The sequence below is a fragment of the Lontra canadensis genome, unplaced genomic scaffold (assembly GCF_010015895.1).
Source record: "Lontra canadensis isolate GAN:19392208 unplaced genomic scaffold, GSC_riverotter_1.0 scaffold17, whole genome shotgun sequence".
NCBI classification, from domain to species: Eukaryota; Metazoa; Chordata; class Mammalia; order Carnivora; family Mustelidae; genus Lontra; species Lontra canadensis.
The window spans coordinates 10,519,704-10,543,647 of NW_022631011.1; the positions used below are offsets into that span (position 1 = coordinate 10,519,704).

The window sequence follows — 23,944 nt, forward strand, 5'->3', positions numbered from 1 at the left end:
ACTGCAAAGGGACAAGAAATGGCTGGTGGACGGATGGGTGAGGGGACAGTGGGAGGAAAGGCAGGCTCAATTCAGGTTGCGGAGGGCCATGACTGTCAAGTAAAGAATATCAAATTACTTGGGCCTTTGGCCTCAGGATCCAAAGCACAGCTCTTCTAAGCAAACCAACTTTCTGCTCTCTACTCTGCTCAGCACAGTTGTCTCACGAGCACCATGGCCAAGGCCACAAAAGGTGGGACGTCAGCAACAGCACGCCAAGCAGATGGGAAGCAAAATTTAGAACACGAAGTCCAGCAACGGGGCACACTGTCAAATTCCTCCCTTAGCACCATGGCAAAGACAAGAAAATAAAATAAAATAAAAGCCTGCACTTGATGGGATTGCCTGTAAGGCAAGATTGCAGATAATGAGGAGGCTTCAGAGAGCAAAATGCAGCCCTTGCTGGCTTGGGGGGGTCACAGCATCCAGCCTCAGACATATCCGACACCTCTCCCCACGCCTTCTAGCACCCCCAGAGTGTGTGGTCAGGAGAAGCAAAACTCTGGATCCCAGCAGCGGAGGATGCAGCTTCACTGCTGGGCTCAGTGCCTGGTTTCCATCCAAGACTAGAAACAGACTGATTGCATCTCTCGATCTGCTTGAAAGCCTTGGAGCTTGACCACAGCTCTGCTGATCGGCAGGACTTATTATTATGACCATGATTATGGATACACCAAATCCTGGTTCAAAGGCCCGAACCTAGGCCTGCCATCCCAGGCTCTGCCCCACCTGGCCTGGCTCATCCCTGGCCCCTCTCCAAGCCTCCAACCTCCTCTCTGCTTTCCCACCCACCTACACTCACATCTTCTTTCCATACTTGACTATACCCTGCCACCATCTTGGGGCCACCCCAGCCACATGGGTCTGACTCCCACAGGGGAAAGGACCCAGGCAGGGAATCCTAAGCCAGTGATAAAACAAGAAAGAGAAGCGGCAGCAGAGGCCTCCCTTTCCCTAAGTGGGCTTAGCACCATGCTAAATATTTTCCAAATGTCATTTCATTCTGAACCTCCCTCTAAAAAAGAGCACTATAATTATATATGTAGAAGCTGAAACTCAGAGAGATTGGAAGAATGTCTATGGGACCCAAAGCCCTGCTTTAAAGCACGGTGCTGCAGGAAGGCCCAAAGGAGCATTCACAAGGGTAACCACGTCGCCTGGGGCAGGGGGCAGGCTGCAGCGCCCAGCGGCAGCCTGGCATTTTCCAGGCAGCGCTAAGTGCCAGTGGAATGGATAAGTGAGTGAACACCAGACCCGACCATTGAAGATGAGGACTACCCAGCCAGGAAAAGGAGCAGCGGGGTGGGAGGATGGTGGGAAGGCAGAAGCAAAAGCAGGAAAACTTGAAGCAGCCAGGAATGTGAGGGACTAGGGCAGCCGTGTTGCTGAAGCGTAAAATGGGAGATAGAGAATGAGGGAGGAGTCTGGACAAAGGCGACCTGCCAGGCCCCTGGAGGTACACAGGCCCCCAAGCGATGGTGATGACCAGTAACTGAAGGGAGCAGCGGGTTGAGCCCTGCAGCTCTAATGCGTTGTGCCTGACCCCAAACCTACCAACTCCCCCATGAAACCTGCTCTTCCTTTCAGGCCCACAGGCTCCAGGATAACCCCAGCTCCCGACTGGGGGCCTCAGCTCCACCTTCCCCTTCCTCCACCCCCCACACAGCTGTAAGCGGGGCCCAACCCAGGATGCAGCAGTGAAGAAAACAAGCACGATTTACTGTCCTCCAAGAGCCCCCAAGGATGTCTTTTTCTCTCTCTCTGCCACCCTCTCAGGAGGAAGCAGTGTGTCCCCAGGCCCGTGGTGGAAGGTGGACCGGCTTCTGGCCAACCGGCTCTTTCCTCTTCAAGGATGGAGCCGTGCAGCCCCACCACCCTCTCTCCTCACCTGTCCTCAGGACCCTGGCATCCACTCACAACCATCCACGGCCCCATGTCTGCCACCCTCTTAGAAGAACCCCCCACCTCAATGGCCTAGCACCCCGTTCCTCAGCAAGAAAGAGGGGAGAGGAGCCATGCTTACGCTGGGTCCCTTTTACCAACCACCAAAAACTCACATCCAGAAAGTTGGCAAAGACACATTCTTTAGGTTGTTATTGTTATTTGGTGGGTGGGCAGAGGGAGAGGGAGAAAATTCCAAGTGGCCTCCATGCCCAGCACAGAGCACCAAACGGGGCTTGATCTCACAACACTGAGATCATGACCTGAGCTGAAATCCAGAGTTGAACACTTAACCCACTGAGCCATGCAGGTGCCCCTCACATTCAAACACCACCAAGAGACAGCGTCCCAGAGGCGGGAGGCTCTGCCAATGCATGTGGGCACGTGGATGGCAAGGCTTCGCTGTTGCTCTGGCACTCCCACCCGAGGGAGCCTCTTAGAGCCCACAGTGTCACCCATGGCCCTGTACCCTCCCTCATGGCTCACGGACACAGGAAACGGAAAGCCCACTCCCCTGCCCTGTGGGTGACAAGCTGCCCTCCTGGCACACCCGCCACGTGCCACTCGATGGTCAGGCAGGTTGTGGGATGGGCAGACAGTCCAAGCTCTGCTCCAGGCACTGGGCCGTCAGGCCCCGGGAGGGCTGTTTGCTACTTCCTCACCCGCGTGTCCCCTGCACCTGGCCCAGGGACTGGTGGCCGCTGTTTGACTTAAGGTGGGGAGGGGAAGCAACAGCTCTGTAGATTCCGGAAGTGTGATGGTATTAACGAAGGCTGGCAGCAGCCCCATTCTCAGAGAGCCCCAGCCGGGAGCGGAAAGACAAGGACAGTAGCCCACAGCCCCATTATCCAGAAGCAGTGGCCTGAGCAGGTCCAGGACCCCCCTTCTCCCCTTGCACACACCCACAGCGGGGAGCCCCCATGGCTAAGGGTACCCACCTGCCCTCCAACAGGCCACACGTGGGAGCACTGGGCTTTGGGACACCCCCAGGAGCGGGGACGGGCTCGGGCCACATGCTATGTGTAGAGAGCATGGACTCGTACCACCTCCCACTGGACACCTGGAGACGCCTGCCCACTGGTGCCCAAGGGAGCGGCCACGTCAAACCCCACAGCTGGAAACAAGTCTGTGTTCTCCCAACACGTCTCTGCAGGTAAGAAAGACCGCCGGCTCTCCGTATGTGCAAAAAACGGATCGGAGAATCTAGAGAGGAGCTGGAGGCAGGGACCTCGGGGGTCCAGTCCAGCTTTCTCATTCTGCAGATGAAGACGGAGGCCAAAAGAGCCCGGCGTAGATCACTGAGCACACGATGCCTCTGCTACTTTGTTTTCCTACCTCCCTCTCTGCCATTCTTTGCACTAGAACAGACGCTCCAAGAAGGTCAGGATGTCTGCCTGTTCTGCGCGCTATTGTTTCTACGGCGCTTGAAATGGAGCCTGGCACGCAGCAGCACTCAGTAAAAGCGGGGCTGCCATAGCAGATGACCACAGTCGTGAGCAACATGCCGTGAGGGCACCACACCGCTTCTCAACTCACTGCCAGTTCTTGGCCCAGAAGGATTCCCAGGAGCCTCCCCTAAAGATCCCCTACAGGGAGCCATGCTGCAGAATGATGGGGTGTCAAGGTGGGGGAGGGGAGGTTAGCGCGGTTGGCCACATCAGGTCCGTCCCCAATCCCTCGATTACTCTGACCTTAGATAAACCAGTTGGAAACACTAATGACATCCAAGGCCATTCAATCAACAATGACTGACCATTAGGACAAAATGCACTGTAAGATATGCAGACAGCTCTGTAAACCCAGAGAGCTGACCCTCTCCCCGTCAGACGGGTTTTCAGCCCCGGTGACCCGTGCAGGAGAATGAGAGCAACGCCACGCTGGGGTGAAGTGCTGAAGTGTGGACGAGCCCTCGCGAGGGGGGCCTGCTCTCTCCCACACGAGAAGGGAGAAGGGGAGCCCGCGCCCGGGACTGCAGTGGGCCAGACCTGTGCTTGACCCGTCACAGATCCCTCCCGCTTCGGCAAGCACTCGTCACCAGACCAGCACAGCCCAGAATAATGAATTTTAACCTGATTAGACCTTGCAGAACTGCATTCACTAATTTAGTGGTATCGCATGTTCTGTTTCAGGGACCAGGCAGGCCAGGGAACTTCTGGGAAATGAAAGCAATGGCTCTCCCAGAGTGCAGGGGAAGAAAAGAGGCTTACAGACACCAGAGCCCTGAGACACAAAGAACCCTTGGCCGGTGAGGGCCCCTCCTCTCCCTTCCCGCTCCTCAGCCTAGGATTAGCCCTTGTCTTTCCCGTGGCAAAGGGGTTGGGAGGGGGAGCGTGACCAGGCACTGCATGGAGAGAGCTGCCACTTCGGGGCCTGGCAAGTCATGGCACTGGGGGACAGCTCACCAAGGACAAGACAGGAGGCACACACCAAATCAGGAAGCCAAATCCATGTTTCCCAAAGTCAGGGTGACGAGAGGAGTAGGGAGTAGGGCTGAGCACCGCTGGTGTTCGCTGGGACATCGCAGATCAGAGGGGCCTCCAGGCAGGCCGGGCACGGAGCAGGAGCTAATGAGGCATATATGTCAGCACAGACAGGTTCTGGGCTTTCATTAAATCCTCCCTGCCCGCTGACATCAGGCCCGGCCTTAACCCAAGCACCGTTCCCAAACACAAACGTTAGAAACAAAACTCAAAATCTCAGGATACACAAGAGGTTAAGCCCACATCCCCTCAGAGGACCCCCCCAAATTTCTTCTAAAAGGGGAGCCTGGTGGAAGCTTCTGAATTCTGGACAAAATGAGAGAACCAAGAGGCTCAGCGTCAGTTGGACGTATCAGAGGGAGAAGGCTTCAGTCATTGGAGGCAGAATCTGGAAACGAGAGCTCTTGAATGCCCAAGGACATGGGCAGAGACCAGGAAACCGAGAGAGAGAAAGAGAGAGAGAGACAGGACGAGACTGACTTCTCGGGGAGGCAACCAAGGGACATTGTCCTAAACATCTTGATAGAAACCAAAAGGATTGATGAAACTGAATATAGGCCAATCACGATTACCTATGTAAGCACAGCCCCCAGCCTACCCATGGGTGACATTCAAAAGCTCACTATGACTTGGTGTCTGCAACTCTGAATGCATTTTTCATAGAAATAAAGCGATACCTATGGTGAGGCTATCAGGCCAGCCTGTCACAGTTGCGGCCTATAAATGCTTGGCAACAAGGCCCAGGCTTTTTTCTTCTTCAATTTCCAAGTGCAATGCAGGGAACCCGACAGAGAGCAAAAATTCAAATGGATGTAGGGCGACTGAAAGTCTTCTGTGAGCATCAGGCCTGATTTCACCTTTCACTCCCTTGTTTATTTCTAGAGGAGCACCGACGTCCTCAGTTGTTACAGATTCTTAGAGAATCACACTGAACTCCCTCTATTTAGGCGTCTACCTGATTTATGTACTAAGATATCCTAAGGAAACTAAGTATCCCCAATAACCTCACAGAATAGAGAGGGAGCTAAAAGGAGGGCCCTACTTGTGCATTCCAGGCAGGTCTCCAGGCTGGGAGCTTCATTTAGTCAAGGACACATGGAATGTTCAAGAAGCCTGATGAAGGGGGGTTCTCCACTGAGGGCCACCTTGAGGTCTTCGCAACCTTCCGGACCCTGAGCTCCCTTAGTAAAGAGAAGGTGAAAACTCATTAAAACCAGATCTTTGGGCATCTGGGTGGCCCAGTCCGCTAAGCGTCCAAATCTCGGTTTCAGCTCAGGTCATGATCTCGTGGGTTGTGAGATCAAGTCTGGCATTGGGCTCCATACTCAGTGGGGAGTCTGCTTGAGGAATGACTCCCTCTGCGCCTCCCCCCACTCATGCCTGCACACACATTCTCTCTCTCTCAAATAAATAAATCTTTAAAAAAGAAAACAGGGGACACCTGGGTGGCTCAGTGGTTTAAAGCCTCTGCCTTCGGCTCAGGTCATGATCTCAGGGTCCTAGGATCGAGGCTCCCCCTCCCCCCCGCGGGCTCTCTGCTCAGCAGGGGGCCTGCTTCCTCCTCTCTCTCTGCCTGCCTCTCTGACTACTTGTGATGGCTGTCTGTCAAATAAATAAATAAAATCTTTAAAAAACAAACAAACAAATCGTTAACACTCTAGCCTCTGGACTTCTTAAGGGTTTAGCCTCTCCCCACTGATCCCACCACCACCCCTTCACTTTAGGTGGGTCTCTTCTCTGACTCGCCAGAGGAAGAAAGCCACAGCCGTCCAGCCACCTACCCGCCACGGCTCACTTCATCTCTGTGATGATCAAAGTGCATTTTTCATACTCTGAGACCTTGGATGGTCCAAGGCTGGCTACTGCTTCACTGATTTATGGTATTTTGCCAGCTGAGAGAATTTCTGATGATCTGTGCCCCATGGGGTTTGAAAAATGGTCCCCACATAGTTCTGTCACAGGCACTGTCCCCTTGTAAAGTCATGGAATGGAGGGTACAGAGTGAGTGGCGGGTGACATCACAGCTCAGGGTGACAAGGCTACAGCAGGACCTCGGGGCTTCACCTCACGTTCATCCCCAGCAGGGCCTCTGACGATGGAAGAATAAGGAATTGTAAGATACCTACTGACAATGATTTTTACATGAATGGTCCTTTCTCTGGGCACGGTTTGGAAAGGTTCTTCTACTCTGAAGTTCAAAGACTCGAATAACAAATTCTTCTGACAAAGGGTAATTTGCCTAATAAGTACAAAACCCCTGACACGCCTGCCAAGGAGAGTGCCAGGTCATTCTCTGCCAAAAAATCAATCCCACTTCTAGGTATTTATCCTAGAAAACTGAATATGTATGTTCACACAATATCTCTACACAAACGTTTACAGCAGAAAAGGCAGTAGGACATACAGACTATGCCATGAGCCTCCAGATCAAATGCTTATAGCAGCCTTATTTGTAATCATCAAACACTGGAAATAACACAAGTGCCCTTCGAGGACTGAATGAATGACCAAACTGGTACATCCACACAGTGGAATGCCACTCAGCATTAGCAAGGCATGAACTGTCGAAACACACAACTTAGATGGGTCTCAAGGGCATTATGAAGAGTGAAAGAAGCCAGTCTCTGAAGGCTGCATGCTAAATGATTCTTCATATTACCTTCCAGAAAACAAAAAACTATAGGGAGAGAGAACAGACCTGTGGTTACCAGGAGTCAGGGCTGAGGGGAAAGTCTGATGACGAATGGATAGCCTTAGGGAATTCTTCAAGTTGCTGGAGCGCTTCCGTATCCTCTAGTAGTTACAAGAACTTCTACCTGTGTCCAAACTTCTAGGATTGCCCACAAAAAATCAAGGCGATTTATAAATGTATAAATGTGTATAAACGTCTTTTTAAGAAGTTCATAAATCTTTGACACCTCGCACCATGGGACACTGGTGTCTTGAACGCTGGCCAGGCTTGCTGACTTGTTCAAACCCATAGAGGACCAATGAGAGGGACAGAAAAAGGGAGATAGCACCCCCCTGGGCTCCGTCTAGAGCCCTGAGCAGCCATGGAAGAAGTCCACTACCTGAAAGCCAAGACACGAGAGACCCGTGGAGAGACCAGAGAGAGAACAAGACCAGAGAGATAACGAGAGCCGCCCCAGGAGCGCCCAGCTCCCTGCATCTGTCCAGCCCAGGAACCGAAGAAGCCGTGGTCTGGCTGCACCCTCATGACAGACCCCAAGCCAGAACGACCCGGCACGATCTCCCAAATTCCTGGTCTGAGGAAACTGGGAGAGAGAAAGCGAACATGTTAAGCAACTATGCTTCAGAGGGATTTGTTCGCAGCTGTGGGTAACTAATAAAGGACACTTTTTGAACAACTGCCACGTGACAGACACTTTCTCACACATTATCTTGCTTGCTTTTCCTTCATTTCACCATTTGCTGGGCACTTTCCATATGCCAGGGACTATCTATGGAATGGGGCAAGAAGTGCCAAGAGCCAATAGAATCACCCGCATGGGAGGGCTGAGAGATGGCGGCCAGAGCCAGGGAGAGGCTGTTGGTCTGGGCAGCTCGCCACATAGGGTCTGTTCCTCACAGAGGCACTGCGGGTCTGTGGGAAGATAAGAAGATCCGATCTCGACCCCGTGCACGTTCAGCACCCGTGGGACCTCTAAGGGAAGCCATCCACAGGCCATTGGATCGTTGCCCTCAGGACCAGAGAGAATGCTGGGCTAGAAAAAAGAATGAGGGGGTTGTCAGAAAGCTCTGGGAGCCACCCAGAAAACAAGGTCTTCTGTGAGGAGAAGGCATGGTCTTGGGACAAAGCCCTGAAAAAGGCCAACACTCAAAGGGCAGGAGGACACTGAGGGCTGAGAAGGAAGAAAGGGGAAGGAGAATTTGTCACTATCGAACTCAGAACAGCAGCACTCCTCCGAGGGGATGACCAGAACCAGCAAGCGCTACCAAGAGGTTAAATGAGATAAAGACAGAAAACCATCCCCTGCATTAAGGACGAGCACCTTAGCAAGGGCAGTTTCATGGTGGTGGTGGGGTGGGAGCAAGAATGGAACAGGAGGGAGAAGGAGGTAAAAGAGCAGAGCCCGGACAAGGTCTAAGACGCATGGCGGTGAAGGCTGACTGTGGCCAGGGAGGAGGGTTTTCTGGATGACCAAAGCCTCAGACCACCCCTTGCTAAAGCAACAATCCCCAAGGGAAGCCTCAGCTTCAAGGCAGTTTGCAGTCACAGGTTTGGTGGGGGGTAAGGGACAGGAAACAGGTACCCGCCCCAGGGCAGCTGGGGCTAGAGCTGCTAATGCGATGGTGGGATCCTTTTTTGTTTTTGTCCACACAGCCCTGTAAGGGAGGAGGCTATTTGTCCAAGGTATAAGAGAGGGACTATGGAAGGCACAGACTGGGCCGGAGTGGTCACCCACTGTGATTTTGCTGACCCCTGGTTTCCTTTGTTTTTTATTTTTTTACTGTGCAGGCCCTCCCAGAGTCTGACGCTGAGAAGACACTACATAAACGTTTGAGAAAGAGAGGAAGGAGGGAAAGTCCCTGAAAAGGGTCATCTCAGCCCTCGGCTAAGACTTGCACTCACTGGGAATAGCAGTGACCAGGGGCGTGGGCAGCGGGAGACTCCGCCCTCCAGGCCCAGGCCAGGCCCATCCTGTGGCTTGTCCCCAGCCATCCTCCCCCTCCCACACATTCTTCATCGGTGGCTTTTCAGGGACTGCCTGTCCATCACTCTCCTTTCTTCTCTTACCAGTTTCTTTCTCTCCCCTTTTCTTTGTAATCATTCCCCTTCTCGGATTTTCATTTTTCTCTCCTCTTTCCATCCTTTCCCCTTATGTTTTCATTACATGGAACAGAAGTAACTTCTCAAACGGTTTTGTGCTCACTGACAACAGCCCAGTGTGCCAGCCTGGCCCCTCCGCCCACCCTTGTGGGTCCCCCTCTCCACAGCGGGGACTGTTCTCACTTGCCCAGAGCCATCCAGACCTGACCCCCACCCTCTCCTGGTCCCATCCACGTCTCACCTTTCCGTTCATCTACTCAACCCTTCCCACTCTCGCCAGGAGGCTTTCTGGAATGCGAGCCCACGTCGATTTTTCCCACTTCTGACATCTCCATAGCCCTGGCCGCCTACGTCACATGTAGACGTGAGTCATATGCTGCCAGTTCATTGTTACTTCATTCTTTGTTGTGTCTATGACTGATTTCCCCAACCAATCATAACCATAAAGGAGATGGCTTTCATGGCCTGAGATCAGGGGCTTGACTGAAAGAAAGCTTCCCACTTAACCAAGCTCTGCTCGGCAGCTCTCAGAAAAATAATCACCAACCGGTTACATAGAACGTCTATGAACTCAGCCGAATCTCCTCCTGTTCGTGTGCACTCCACACATGGGTGTCCACCTCCGTTCCCCATGCTTATCTCTGACAGACTGAGGCTGATGCTGAGATTCCCCACTGGACAGAGAGTTGGGGGCCTGGAGGACAGAAGACGTGGGACCACAGTTCTAGCACTGCCATCCACTGAGGGGCTGTTCCTGGGCATCAGTCAAGAAGCCAACCAGATTTTAGTTCTCTTAACTCAGAGATGGAGCCTAAATGAACCATCTCACCCCCTTCTGGGGTTGTGTGAGGATCAGCCAGCAAACCTATGTCCCCATGACTTGTAAACTGCACAGACACGCCGCGGTTCTATTACAGGCAAATTCAGTGATGAATCACTGTCCACAAAAATGCACCCAGTTCTGGGAACAAAAAACTACTCATATCCTTGATTATTGTTCTGGACAGGAAGGCCAGAGCTCTTCTTTCCTGCCCCCAAATACCCGGTCCTATGGACCTTGAATGGAGGACCCCCAGAAGGTCTGGATAACCTCTCCCACAGCTAGGCACTGGCCACCCAGACACTAGCCCCTCAGGTAGCACCAGGTCCTGCAGAACCCAGGCGGCTGGTGATTTCTGGGAGCTGTGATCAGGAGCCAGCCAGAGCGCTCCTGCAGCCTGAAACAATGATCTGATATGGCCAACGGGTAATATATCCCTGTGAGCTGAGTGTCATCACCTGAAATAAAACCTATCCACAACCTCCGCGGCTGGTAGAGGGCCGAAGCTTCCTGTGTGGAAAGAAAAGCGGCTGGACTCTGCCGACAGCACTCCGGTCTCCCAGACCCACCTTCCTCCGGGGGCTTCCCACTAACCACAGCGGCAGCGGCCTCCCCGGCTTCGGCGACCCTGGCCCTCACACATGCTCACAATTCTCCTCGCCCTCCCCACGGCTCAGCCTGGGCAGGAGCAGTAAGCAAGGGCATGAGGAAGGCCGGGAACTGAGCAAACAGGGACATCTGGCCCATGAGGCGGTGCTGCTTCTCCATCTCGCACGACAGGCCTCAAACCGGGCCCCTTGGAGGAGCCCTCACCACCCAATGCAGCGGAGACCCAGCCTCATCCCCACCCTTCAGCCCCAACAGGAGATGCCCCTGACGGGACGGTGGGCCTTCTTTTGCCGACCCCGGGCTTCCTCTCTGAGATCCTAGCACAGACCCAGTGTGGAAAAGGCCAGAAAACAAGGTTTTGAGACATGGAAGAACTGGTTCTCCCTCACTCACCCACCGTTTGTGGGGACGTTGTAACACGCAAACCAGGTTCTCAGACCAGGGATCTGAGGAGGGATCTTGAAAATTGAAGTCTACTCAATTCTTGTAATCATCATGATATAAACACATACCGTACTTTTCCACTGAACATTCATTCAAATATTCAAAAATTATGTATTAGGGCTTATTATGTGTCAGACACTGTGCTAGGAACCCTGAACTGAAGGTAAGTTAAATGCACTTCCTGCCCCGGAAGGGTTACGCCCGGTGGGGAGACGGACACACGGTGACATGGGTGAGGGAGCGCATGGAGCACAGCCCGCCTGGGTCTGGGGGCAGCTGGAGGGCTGAAAAGGCAGGCCAGGTGGAGGCAAGAACCTGAACAACCATCCAGGGCAGCCTATGAGGAGAACAGCAAGCATTTTAGCACAGGGTTTGGGAAGGGCAGGAAGGGAAGGACAGTCAGGGACCATGGGGGAGCGGCAGATGAGAGGCCAGGTCACAGAGAACCCTGAGTCCCTGTGAAGGGCTGGGACTTCCCCTGGTAAATAGTGGGCAGCCACCAGAGCAAAGGAGGAGGAGACAGGGAACGGGGGCAGAGGTGGGGGGGGGAGGGTACGGACAGATCAGAGAGCTGTTTTCCAGAGCCCAAGTCCAAAGGAGAGCCAAGAAGACTCAGGAATGGAGAGGAGGGGCCTGGGTGCGAGCAGAGGAATCAAGTCTGACTCAGTTCTCATGGGGCATTTGTAACGAGTAAGATGAAGAAGAGCCATGGGAGCCAGTCTGGGAGAAGGAAGTTACTCGTTCCATTCTTGACATTTCTCTGCTACATTTCCATATGTACAATTTGATGATTCATGTGGGTTGTTATGGACTGAATATGTCTCCCCCAAATGCATATTTTGAAGCCCTAACTCCCAATGTGTGGTATCAGGAGGTAGAGCCTTTGGGAGGTAATTAGGTTTAGATGAGGGTGGGGCCCCATGGTGGGATTAGTACCCTTATAAGAAAAGGAAGTTAAAGGTATGAAACCACAAAAGAAAGAAGGAAGGAAGGAAGGAGAGGGGAGGGAAGGAGGGAGAAAGGAAAGGGAAAAGGAAGGGAAGGGGAAGGGGGGAAAGGTGGTAAAGGGGGAAAAGGGGGGAAAAGGGTGAAGGAAGGAATGGAAAAGGGGGGAAAGGGGAGGGGGAGAAGAGGGGAAAGGAAGTGAGAGAGGAGGGGGAGACACCAGAGCTTTCTCTCTCTGCCGTGTGAGAACACAGCAGGAAGGTGGTTCTCTATCTGCAAGCCAGAAAGAACCAAATCTGCTGGCACCTTGATCTTGGACTTCCAGCCTCCAGAACTATTGAGAAAATAAATGTCTGCTGTTTAAGCCCCCCAGTCCAAATGGCATTTTGTTATAACAGCCTGCATGAGATGAGTTATTTTAAAAGCTACCTGATAATCTGTCCATAATAAAACATAATATATTTAATATCTCCCTTGTCATGTAACATTGAGGGTTTTTTTAGCTCTTCATTATTAATATAATCCTCGAATATCTTTATACATATAGTATTTCTGTATTTTTATCTATCTCTTCAAATAATTCTTGTAAGGGGGGTCCTGGGTCAAAAATAATTATTTTTACAATTCGTATGTGTTGCCAAGTCTCTAGAAAGAGGTGGAGTCACTGACTACCCCACCTGCAGTATACAGGCTCCTCAGTTTTCTAGAAGCATTAGCCCCTAATGGGATGTATCTTTGTCTTAGGAGCACAGTACTGTTACTTGTATGCATACAATGTAACAGTTCTAAATTTAGCTTTGACTTTTAAAGTATAGTCATGATTTTGTCCCTCAAAATAGGGAGAGGCAATGGGATACATACATTTACATAATTTCCTAAGGGTTCAACAGTCTTCTCTGAGTCCCACCGGATGGTAGTCCCAGAATTCTAATGTTCCTCCCAGCCGTGACGCGAACGGCCATATCTGGACAAGGTCATCCAGGAGCTGGGCTTTACCACTTGGCCTAGCTCTTCCCCAGCCCTCCAACATGTCAACCAACCTTCTTCTTTAAAATGGAGGCAACTGCTGCCACCCAAGATAAATTCTTCCCCTTTCTTCTCAGCAACTGAACCCCTAGGAATTCATCTTAAGAAAATAATCAGACATAAGCACAAGGATTTTCTTTCTGTAAGCATGTATATTACAGCTTTATCTGTGTTTTTATATTGGCAACTACCTAAACATCCAATGGCTCATTCACTCCTGCATTCAGTTAATGAGTATTTATTAAGCACCAAGCACGGGACAAATAACCACAAAAGAGACCGAGCCCTTTCCCTCAGAGCAGGGGAGCAATGCATGGGCACAGAATGGATCACTATGCTGTCATTAAAGAGGATATACTCTGAGAGCATTAATGGCTTGGGAATATGTTCATAATGTTACAATTTAAAATGCCTAGCTATTAAAAGCCTGATAAGACACAAAGTGGTAAGAGTGGTTGGGTCTCTTTGGGTGGTGAGAAGAGTGGTTTTTATTTTTTTCAGTGTGCTTTTCTGCAGTTTCCAAATTTACCCACGTGCTCCTTCTGTGCTGGGAACAGATGCTCTGTTAGTTTCACGTGGGTAGACTCCTTGCCTCTTGGTCTTGTTCTCCTTGAATCCAGCTTTGCTAATGGTAACCTCTCCCCAGCAACATCACTCTGGATTCCAAACATGCAGTTTAAGTTCACAGCCAGGTGGAAACACAAGTCTGAAGACAATTTAGGGTACCAAGCATACACAGACCAATACAGATAATATTGACTCAGGTGAGGAACACAGACCATATTTCTCCGCATTAACATGACAGGAAAGGAGCTTTTTACTTCCACCATGACAGGGGAAAGGGACAAGTCTGATCCTTCCATCATCCCCTTCTAGGCACTATCTGCAGGTCACAGCTCACTCCATTTACCAACCCCTGCAGTGACGGCCCTTTGGGCTTATCCATCCTATTTCCACCCTCTTAGGCAGAGTCAACCAAAAAATTATCCAGACCCATCTCCATCACCATCTGTGAAGCTATGAAAACCCACTTCTATAAGTGAAAATCAGGCACAAATAAAGAATAAATTCTAACAAAAAGAGATCAAAAATGGGAAAGGCTGCCCATGAAGGGAGAAGAAACTACTCCTCTCATTCTAGAACACGTAGGCCAGAGGTTTTACAGAAGGACCTTCTGCATGGTAAGAGTTGGAATGAGACCACTCTTCCTTCCCTCCAGCTCTGAATGTTATGGTAATGTGCTCATTCAACAACCACTTACTAGATATGTACTTTGTGCCAGGCACTTGTTTAGGCTCTAGGGCTATATCAGTAAACCAAACCGACCATAAAACTGGCCAACCAACCTAATCTTCATGAACCAATGGGCCACCTACTCAAGGGCTTTGGAGTTGACCCTGAAGGACAGGGGGCTGAGGAAGGTTTAGAGCAGAAGAGTAACATTCTCTGACTCTCTCTTTCCTCTTTTTTTTTTTTTTTAAGTTTTATTTACTTGAGAGTGTGAGCAGTGGGAGGGACAAGCAGACTCCCCGCTGAGCATGGAGCCCAAGGCAGGGCTCCTTCCCAGGACCCTGAGATCATGACCTGAGCTGAAGACAGACGCTTAACCAACTGAGCCACCCGGGTGCCCCTCTCTCTTCCCTCTTTAATGGGTCACACAGGCCTGTTTGGTAAGGTTTCCTTCACATTAAATTCCATTAAAGGGACCCTCTTTCACCTTTTTCACCTTTTTCCTATTACTGTCTATGTTGCAAGGCAAGAAGAGAATGTCCACCCCACCAGATGTCAAGATGTACTGTGAACCACAGTCAGCCAGCCAGTGAGGCGTTAGCACGAGAACACACAGCTGGACAATGGAGCAGACAGCCCAGCAATGCCTACTCCGAGGCTGTGGGTCAGGGTGGCACCGCTGAAGACTGGGCTCAAAGCCCCCCAACTCTCCTGGGACTGGGGTATCATCAACCTCTGTCTTCAGTCGGCTGCTCTCCCAGGGAGCCCCGCGCCCCTGCACCTTGGCTGCACACAGCCTCCCTGGTGAAATCAGAGAACCAGACAGAAGTCCCCACATAATTGTTCACAAGGCTTGAAAGCTAGGTTTGTGGGGTGCAGCATACTTAACAATATTGAATTTCATTTAATTAAATTACAGTAGGGGAAGGGAAGAAGGAAGCGTTGTCGCAGTCAACTGTCTCAGACCCAACACCATCACACGCGTGTGTTCATGAGTCATGAGGGACTCACCTTTGACTCTGGGTTCATAATTATCATGCGGGGAGGACTGGGGAAGGTGAAATCATAGGGAAAACAAAGCAAGTACTAAAGTGGTATAAAATGTAAGTGCTATAAACTCCTTTAGTCAAAACTCTGGCCAGTATGAACAGGCAAAGTAAATGGCTGGAGTACCGTGTGTGACGCCAACTTAGCCAGAAGGACCCTCCTCCTCATTCTCTCCCCCAAGGACCCGCTGCTCCATCTTGCACCTGCTCTAACCATGTCCAAGTCTGGCCACTCAGGAGCATCTGCCCTTCCACTCATTGGCCATGAGCCGCAAGCCGCTCTTGGGATCCGATCAGAAGACCAGTTGGGGGGCACCTGGGTTGCTCAGTGGGTTGAGCCTCTGTCTTCAGCTCAGGTCATGATCCCAGGGTCCTGGGATTGAGCCCCACATCGGGCTCTCTGCTCAGTGGGGAGCCTGCTTCCTCCTCTCTCTCTCTGCCTGCCTCTCTGCCTACTTGTGATCTGTCAAATAAATTAAAAAAATCTTTAAAAAAAAAAGAAGAAGAAGAAGAAGAAAACCAGTCAGAAGTTGCATCTGCTACATCTTCCATTCTGAGAACTTCAGAATAATCCTTGGTGTGTCCTGTGCACTCTGGTGGGGACCTGGCATTCCATTCAGCGCCACGATACCAGTGCCCGAAGAACCAGAGGAGCCTAATCAATAACAAGAAAGTCTCCTTCTGCATTTTCTTCTTTCTGAGAATGTTAAAAATACTTGATGAGGTAATCAACAAATCCGTTTTTCTGTGTCCCTTTGGCCAAATCTAAGAGCGTTGTGTTATATTAAATTGCAAGCTACTTAACATTTTCCCATTTCCCCAATGTGTTCACAATTTTGAGACTTTTTTCCTGATATTAAGTTCTAAATATTCCCCCTTAGAGGTCAAAATTTTGATTTCTGTTACAAATCTAAGCGGTGAAGAGGAAGTATGTTCCCGAGTTGTAAAAAGACATAATGTAATACCATTTGTTACTATGTGGCTCTAAAAATAGATCAACTTCTGGTATATAATTTTGCTCATGCATGGTAATCTATTTTTTTTAAAGATTTTATTTATTCATTTGAAAGAGAGACAGTGAGAGAGAGCATGAGCGAGGAGAAGGTCAGAGGGAGAAGCAGATTCCCCATGGAGCTGGGAGCCCGATGCGGGACTCGATCCCAGGACTCCGGGATCATGACCTGAGCTGAAGGCAGTCGTCCAACCAACTGAGCCACCCAGGCGTCCCTATTTTTTTTTTAAATGATCTATCTTCTCCCCTCACCAATAGCTCATCCATAAATGGTTTGACCTGTCCATAGAAATCAAAAGCTTCCTGTCAGAGTGCCAACATATACCAACTCACATTTTCAAATACATGACAGCATCACTGCTGTGCGCTGCATTCTGGGCGGTTCTCCTGAGGCAAACTCAAGGTGGTGGTAGAGGAAATCAAGACCTTGAGTGTGGTCATGAGAGCAAGTCACAGGCTCTACCAGCCACTGGGAAACTGAGGACCTTTATACCAGATTCATTAATTACAGCCTGAGCAACATCTCAGCTTAGTGATAAAAATTGGGGGGGCATCTACTGAAACTGCTCATATAAATTCTCCACCTTAACCCCTCCTGTACCAAACCGAGAGTCTGTGAGATGGATGTTTGCTGAGCTGGCTTCATCATAAGAATGGACTGAGCCTAGAAAGAAATCCTAAACATAACACGACTGATGTCCTACACTTGTTTTTCAAAGATCCTAAGGAGAATGCAACCATCAGGATGGGAAGAAAAATACCAGTGGAAGCACAACAGCAAATTTGCTGACGACTGGCCTCAGCCATAGAGAACACACCCAGGACACCCGTGACACTTAATGAAAGGACTCGGATCCCAAAGGGAACACCGGAACTCATAACCTAATTTTTTAGCTCTTTTATTTAAAAAGTTCAAAAAAAAAAAAAAGTTCAACATCTGCAAAAGTATAGAAAATAGTATAATGACCTCCTCATACACCGATAATCCAACTTGGACTCATGGTCTGTCTTGTTCCCCCGTAAACTCACCCACCTACTTTTCCCTCATCCAGGATTATTTTGAAGCAAATTCCAGACATCCTATAATTTCATCTGTAAATATTTCAGTATGTATCTCTGAAAAATACAAACATGCCTTTAAATATAACCACAATATTGTTATCATGCTTTAATATGTTTAACATATTTAATATGTTTAACATGTTTAATATCAAATTAATTTATTATTTTTATTAATTTAAATTTAATAAATTTTAATATCAAATAGTCATTACTCAAGTTTTCTCGATGACTTCAAATATTTATTTAACCGTGTATTTGTTTGAATTAGTATCCAATGAGAGCCATACATTGCAATTGGTTGTTGATATATCTCTTAAATCTCTTTGAATCTAAGGTTCCCTTCTTCTTTTTTTTTTTTTTCTTTGCAGTTTAATTTTTGGAGAGACTATAATTGCCCACAATCTGGATTTTGCTGATTGCACCCCTGTGGTGAGGTTTAAAATTCATTGTAACTTAATTTTCCCCATTCTTTCTTACTTACTTCAGAACAAGATCCAAAAACACTTCCCAATAAAATTGCCAAAAAGGCAAAAACAAAAACAAAAAGCAGTCTGCTTGTCTCTGTAAAGGAGCAGACAGACGATGCTGACAAACCCAAGATTCTGAAAATGTCCCTGCTTCGAAAGCCAGGTTACACTGGGGACATTCCAGAGTGGGCCACAGGCACCAGGGGCATCACCAGGAGGGTGCCAGGAGCGGCGACTGGAAGAGGGCAAAGAAGTTTGCCGAATGTTCAAAGTTTCCTCTGCACAGAGGAATAAACCCTGGAGGAGAAAGAAGGCTGGGGGAGGGGTGCTCAGCGGCAGCCTCAGCATGTTAATCAGTTTTAAATCTGCCACCATTAAGAACTAACATTTCAGAGTCCGCAGGGGGAGGGCGGAGGCAGGCAGTCCTGTTGTTTTCCAGAGGGACCCAGGTTGGACTCTGAGGACAAAAGGCACAGACTCACAGAGCTTCCTCGCTGGAAGAACTTACCCAAGCACAACCATTTAAGTCACAGTCCTGTGACAGGCAGCTGTGGAGTGGGAAGGCAACGTAGTCGGCCCCTCCCCCACCTGCGCTTCCCCCAGCACAGAAAGCATGTGCTCTGCTGGCTTTCTAATAATGGGACACAGTTGGCTACAGGCTTTGGAGTAAAAAAGAAGAAGAAGAAGAAGAAGAAGGAGAAGAAGAAGAAGTCAACGACTTGACCTTAAATCTCAGCTCCTTCACTTAAAAGCAGTGTCGCCTCAGATAACCTCCTTAGCCTCCCCGTGCCTCAGTTTCCCCATCAGTTACCTGGGGATACTATTGTCCACCTGCTAGAGCTGTTATGAGGATGAATGAAGTTATGCATGGGGGCCTACCATGTAGTGCCCAGCACACGCCCATTACACGTCTCCTTCCCCTGCCCCCCAAAGATTTCTGCCAGTCCCTTCCAACCCAGATCCTTGCAGGGGGCCTTGACAGCACCTGCGGGACGTCTGGCTGGGTTACCGATGCTGTCTGTGGCCATGCATGAAGCAAAGCCAGCTGACCCATAAAGAGTTCAATCCCATGATCCTGATCTCAATAGCCCGGCTCCAACCAACTGAGCTAATTAAGGTAGAATCAGATTCAACTCGGCTCTCACAGAGATGCTCTTAGCAGTTCATACAACATTCTTCAAACAGTTTTGTCCTAAGATGCTCTGTGACACAACACACTTGCCAACTTTACCAGTGATCTCATCTTTTAAAAATCTGAATGTAATGTAGCAAACAGATGTGTCCCTTAAGAGGATTAAGGTGGAAATTCACTACGGCAATAATACCAGTGGATTTGTGTTCTATAACTAACACCGATGAATCAACTTAGCACGCGCCATCTTAGCACTAGTTAGCTTCAAGAGAAACGTGGCAGAACTGAACAGCCAGGTCTTCTCCCTCTAGGAATTTATCTGCAACAGGGGAGACAAATCAGAGTCCCACCTAGTGAGAGGCTGACCTAAATGACCTCAAGTAATCCATGCCACTTCTACTGTAATGTGCACAGGAATCACCAAAGCATGTTGGAAAAGAACTCTGGCAAATGGACAGGCTGCCTGGAAGGAAGACATCCAACACATAAAACGGAGTCATTAAGAGCTCAGACTGGTGTCAAATGCCACCTCTGGAATTTCCCATTCATGTGACCAGGGGAATTCCGTCTGCTCTGGGTCTCTTCTGCTATGACATGCAACAGTACCAGTACCTAGGTGATCCCTGGACATGGCGAGATGGTGCAAGTCTAGGACCTCCTTGTCTCAGGCAAGTACCTAGAACATGGTCACACTATCACTCCACTCTGTCTAGTCCACAAAAGGCACCGAAACATCTCCTGAACTAAATTACTGTCTTAATTGACATTTTAACAGGTAGGCTAGTTGTCTCTTTTTTTGTAAAAATATTCTCCAATTCGACTTTTGTCTATCAAAAGGAAACAAGAATCCTTAGCCTTTTCTATCAATCAATCCAAACACCTTTAAATTTTGAAAGGCCTATGACTTACTATTTCTACTGTATAGATTTTTCCAAATTAGAAGTCCTATAATTATAATTCTCTAAAACACTAAACCAGAAACAAACACCTACTTACACATTTGAGAACAAAAGGCCTTACCTAGGCCAGACAGAACATATAACCACCAAAACAAACATCTCCCCAGTGAAAATACAGCATCTGTTTTGACCTTTTTGTTATCAAACTCATCATTAACTTAATTATCTTCCCTGGAACTACTAGCAGCTTGGGGAAAAAAAATGAAGATAAAGCATAGTAAGCATAATATACATTTTGTCCAAGATGATACTAGTTAAATAAACAACTAACTTCTTAAGGAGTTAGCAGACATGATCTAAATTAATATATCATTAAGTTGAGAAAAGATGCACATGGGCACCTGGGTCCCAGTTAGTTAAGCATCTACCTTTGGCTCAGGTCATGATCTCAGTCCTGGGATACGGCCTTGAGTAGAGCTCTCTGCTCAGCGGGGAGCCTGCTTCTCCTTCTCCCTCTGCTCCTACCCCTTCCCCACCTCCCGTGCACATGCTCTCTCTCTCTCTCTCTCTCATTCAGTCTCTCAAATAAATAAAATCTTTAAAAAGAAAAGAAAAGATGCATAGACTCCAGTTTGGGCTGGGAAAGGCCTATGAGGTTATCCAGTTCACAGATTCCCAGCACAGGAGAATGCTAGGAGGGGGGCTATACAAATGAGAACCCGCCACAGGTCCTTCCAGATGCTGCTTACGCAGGTGTGTTCACTCGGTGACCATGCCTCCAGCTGCTCACCTGTGCCCTGCACACTTTTCTGTCTGTGTGATCTACTTCAAGCAACAAAAGTTTACTAAGCCCGGGGAGTTGATTGTGCTGGACGGCTGGGTACACCAAGGGTGTCTGCATGTCCCACGGTCACACTTCTCCCTCCTGTCCATCACAGAGATGGTCCTGCCCCAAGAACTCCCCATCTTACTAAGGCCAGGCCCAACCTTGGAGAAGTGTTCCCTGTGGTGTGGGCAGCCTGCCCCGTCCCTCACCATCAGCTAATTCACAGCAGGGTTGGTAACTATCTGTTCTACCACTCAGGTGAACTCTACCAGCCCAGAAATTCTGCCTCAGGGCTCTTACTCATGCTTGTAACATTCACCTGCCCCAGGCCAAAAAGTACCTGGCACACAAAAGTGATTTGGCAAGCTCCCCAGGTTAATGGGATGAGCCCCCAGGAGGTGCTGCTTCTATCCACAGCCACACGGCTGGTCCAGGGAGCAGAGCAGCCCCAAGAGGGGGCCTCAAGACACTCAGGCCTGGCTTGAATCTCAGCTCTCGACTCCCAGCAGAGAAACTAGGTTACTTCATTGCTCTCGGCCTCAGTTTCCCCATCTGCAAAATAGTAATTGTAAAAGCATCCCCTTCACGGAGGCATGTGGCATTCAGTGAGACCATGCGCTCACATCCCTAGCGATGTGACATAGGGTGTATACTGATATGCCAGTGATCAAAACTCTTGAGCTCTCTCTCACAGGGGATCATCCGACTTTAAAATTCCCTGCTAGAAACTAACAAGCATCTTAAAACATGAATGTGTACCTAGGCACATAAATGTCCTGAGTTTCCGTTTTACAGAACCCTGGCTAATAGTACCAGCCAATCACTCAGCTCTAGATGTGAAAACAATGCCAAACATCTGAATATACTGTAGGGGGTCTTTGAGCAAAAGATGCTGGAGTAAGTCTGGCTGGCTGCCAAGACAAGGAGTCAAGGGGTTCTATGGGATACCTTTCGACTCTGCTTATTCTGCAGAGGACACCTCAGAAAGTTCTGTGAGCCAGTGTAATTTCAGTGCTGTGGCTCCTGGGGGTGGGAAGGGGTGGTGGTGCAGAAAGGCAACACTGGAGCATCAGGATTTCCTCCTACCAGACCAGACCAGGGACACTGGATCAAGACTCTGGGGCTATTCCAAGGAAACATAAAAATGTACTTCAGCCTCCAGCTTCAAAGGTCAACCTATGTATATAGGGTTTGAAATCCAAGAAAACCACTTCAAGGTCATAGGACCACAATTATGAGCCTTCTGTGGTTTCAACAAAAGATCACTGTAATCAGAGATCATAATGAATGGAATATCGTGATGCCAAAAAAAGCCCTTTGAAAACTTTTAACTCAATCTACTGATTAAGAAGACCCAAATAATTCACAAAAGTGGTTCTGATAAACTGAATTCACAATACATCATTCTGTCCCTCCATTTCCTAATCCAACTTGCTTTTATGACCAAAGAGATTCCTCCAAACGGTGACGTCCATTCTGCACCAACATGAAGAGAATGAGATAGAACTGCCCCATTTCTCACCCCTGAAAACAGGTAACTAATTAAGTAAGGAAGGAAAGCACTGAAACACTACGAATAGAGGGAGAAAAACGGCACTGCCAAAGTTCACCGGTTTCCACACACAACCTCCCTCTCTTCCAAGGCAGGTGAACATCATACAGAAATCTAAAGAATTTCGAAAAATCAATTTTGTTCTTTTTGGTATCAAGGGTTATCTCTTCCAAATATTTATCAATGTTGATCTTCAAAGAATAAATCATCTCCAAGCTTTGATATGAACCCTAATTAAAAAAGTGTGCTGGGAGGTAATTCTCAAGGTGCAATCTGTTTAAGTAGGAGGAAGGGTTTTCTTGGGTAACGAAATGGTTAGCTTTCAATGCCCAGCTCTTTGCAACACACACTTTGCAAGACGCCTGTCCTCCTGCAAAGGGTTAAAAAAGAAAGAAGAAAAGAAGAAAAAAGCCTCTATCGGGTGGACTGAGAAGCCATTCTTCCCAGGGGACACTCATTTCGGGCTGCGAGCCTCGGGCTTTGTGCGCGCGCCGCCCCTCCGCGCCCCCGCCCCTCCTCCCACAGCGACTGCTCCTCTAAGGTTCCCAAGGCCACCTGCTTCTCCGGAGAAAAGGGGACTACTCGGAGCGCTATCTCAGTGCGCAGTGGGCGTCCCCGGCGATGCCCCGCGGGGGGAGAAGGAGGTGTCCCCTGGGAAGCGTGCTTTGTCGCGAGGGTCGCGCGGCCGCCCGCAGCAGCCCCAGAGGCCTGAGAGGTTTAGACCTGAGTCCCCGGGGCCCCGGTTCTTTCCGCGCCCAGCTCAGCGTCGGCCCAGGTGGCAGGGCCCACCGCCGGCTTCCAGCTCCACCCCGCCCACCCCGCAGAGCTAACGGCCCCGAGCCGGGAAACCTTCTCCATCCCGCCTCTGGCCGGCGCGGCACCTGCTCGGCCCCGCCCGCTCTGGGCGGGAGCGCCGGGCTGTCCTCCTCTCACGCCCGGGAGATCCCGCGCCTGCCGGCGGATGCCCGGGGCCCCTCTGCTCAGTGGGGAGGGGGGAGGTCTGCCCTTGGGCGCCTGTCCGGGGGCGCCGCGCCTACCGCAGCCTGCCCGCTGGGCCCCCACCCCCGCGCGCTCCGCAGCAGGGGTTGCGTCTAGAAAACCCAGCCCCGACCGGTCGGCCGTACCTTGTGCGGCGCCCGCAGCAGCCTGTGGACCCCGGCCAGCTGGGTGCCGAGCGCGAGGTCTTCGCGAAACGTGAACAGCGGCGGCCGGCTGGGCTCGGGGAAGTTGGTGCTGTTGAAAGGGTCCGTGTCGTCCAAGAACTGCACCCGGCAAGCCAGCGTGGCCATGATGCATCCCTGCCCCTGGGAGCGCGGGCGCCGGGATCGGCGGGGCCGCGGGCCGGGAAGCCGAGGTCACAACGCGAGCAGGGGAGGCTGCGGCCGCCGCTCGCTGGCTCGCGGGCTCGCAGGCTCCGGCGCGCCCCGCTGCAGCCCGGGCTCCGGCCGCGGGGGCGGGGCGGGGGCGGGGCCCACGGGCCCCTGTGTTCCCTCCTTCCCCGGCTCCTCCCCTCCTCCTTCGGCCCCCAGCGCCCGGCCCCACTGCCCCGAGCCGTGGGACCTGCCGCGGGGAAAGGGAAAACGAGAACGGCTAGCGCGGCATCCGCCGCCCTGCGCCAAGCC

General features: G+C 50.2%; 1 protein-coding gene across 13 annotated transcripts in view; it reads right to left on the reverse strand.

Moving 5' to 3' along the window:
• The window catches only part of FHOD3 (formin homology 2 domain containing 3), a 456,486-nt gene extending 432,748 nt beyond the window's left edge, over window positions 1-23,738 (reverse strand). For 9 of the 13 annotated variants that reach the window (XM_032859586.1, XM_032859585.1, XM_032859591.1 and 6 more), the window contains exon 1: window positions 23,447-23,738. In XM_032859586.1, the coding sequence (XP_032715477.1) occupies window positions 23,447-23,611 (165 nt within the window). In that variant the 5' untranslated portion in view covers window positions 23,612-23,738. The remainder of the gene's footprint in view (window positions 1-23,446) is intronic. The other 4 variants (XM_032859589.1, XM_032859587.1, XM_032859590.1 and 1 more) reach the window with 2 other exon arrangements.
• Between the last annotated feature and the right edge of the window lie 206 nt (window positions 23,739-23,944).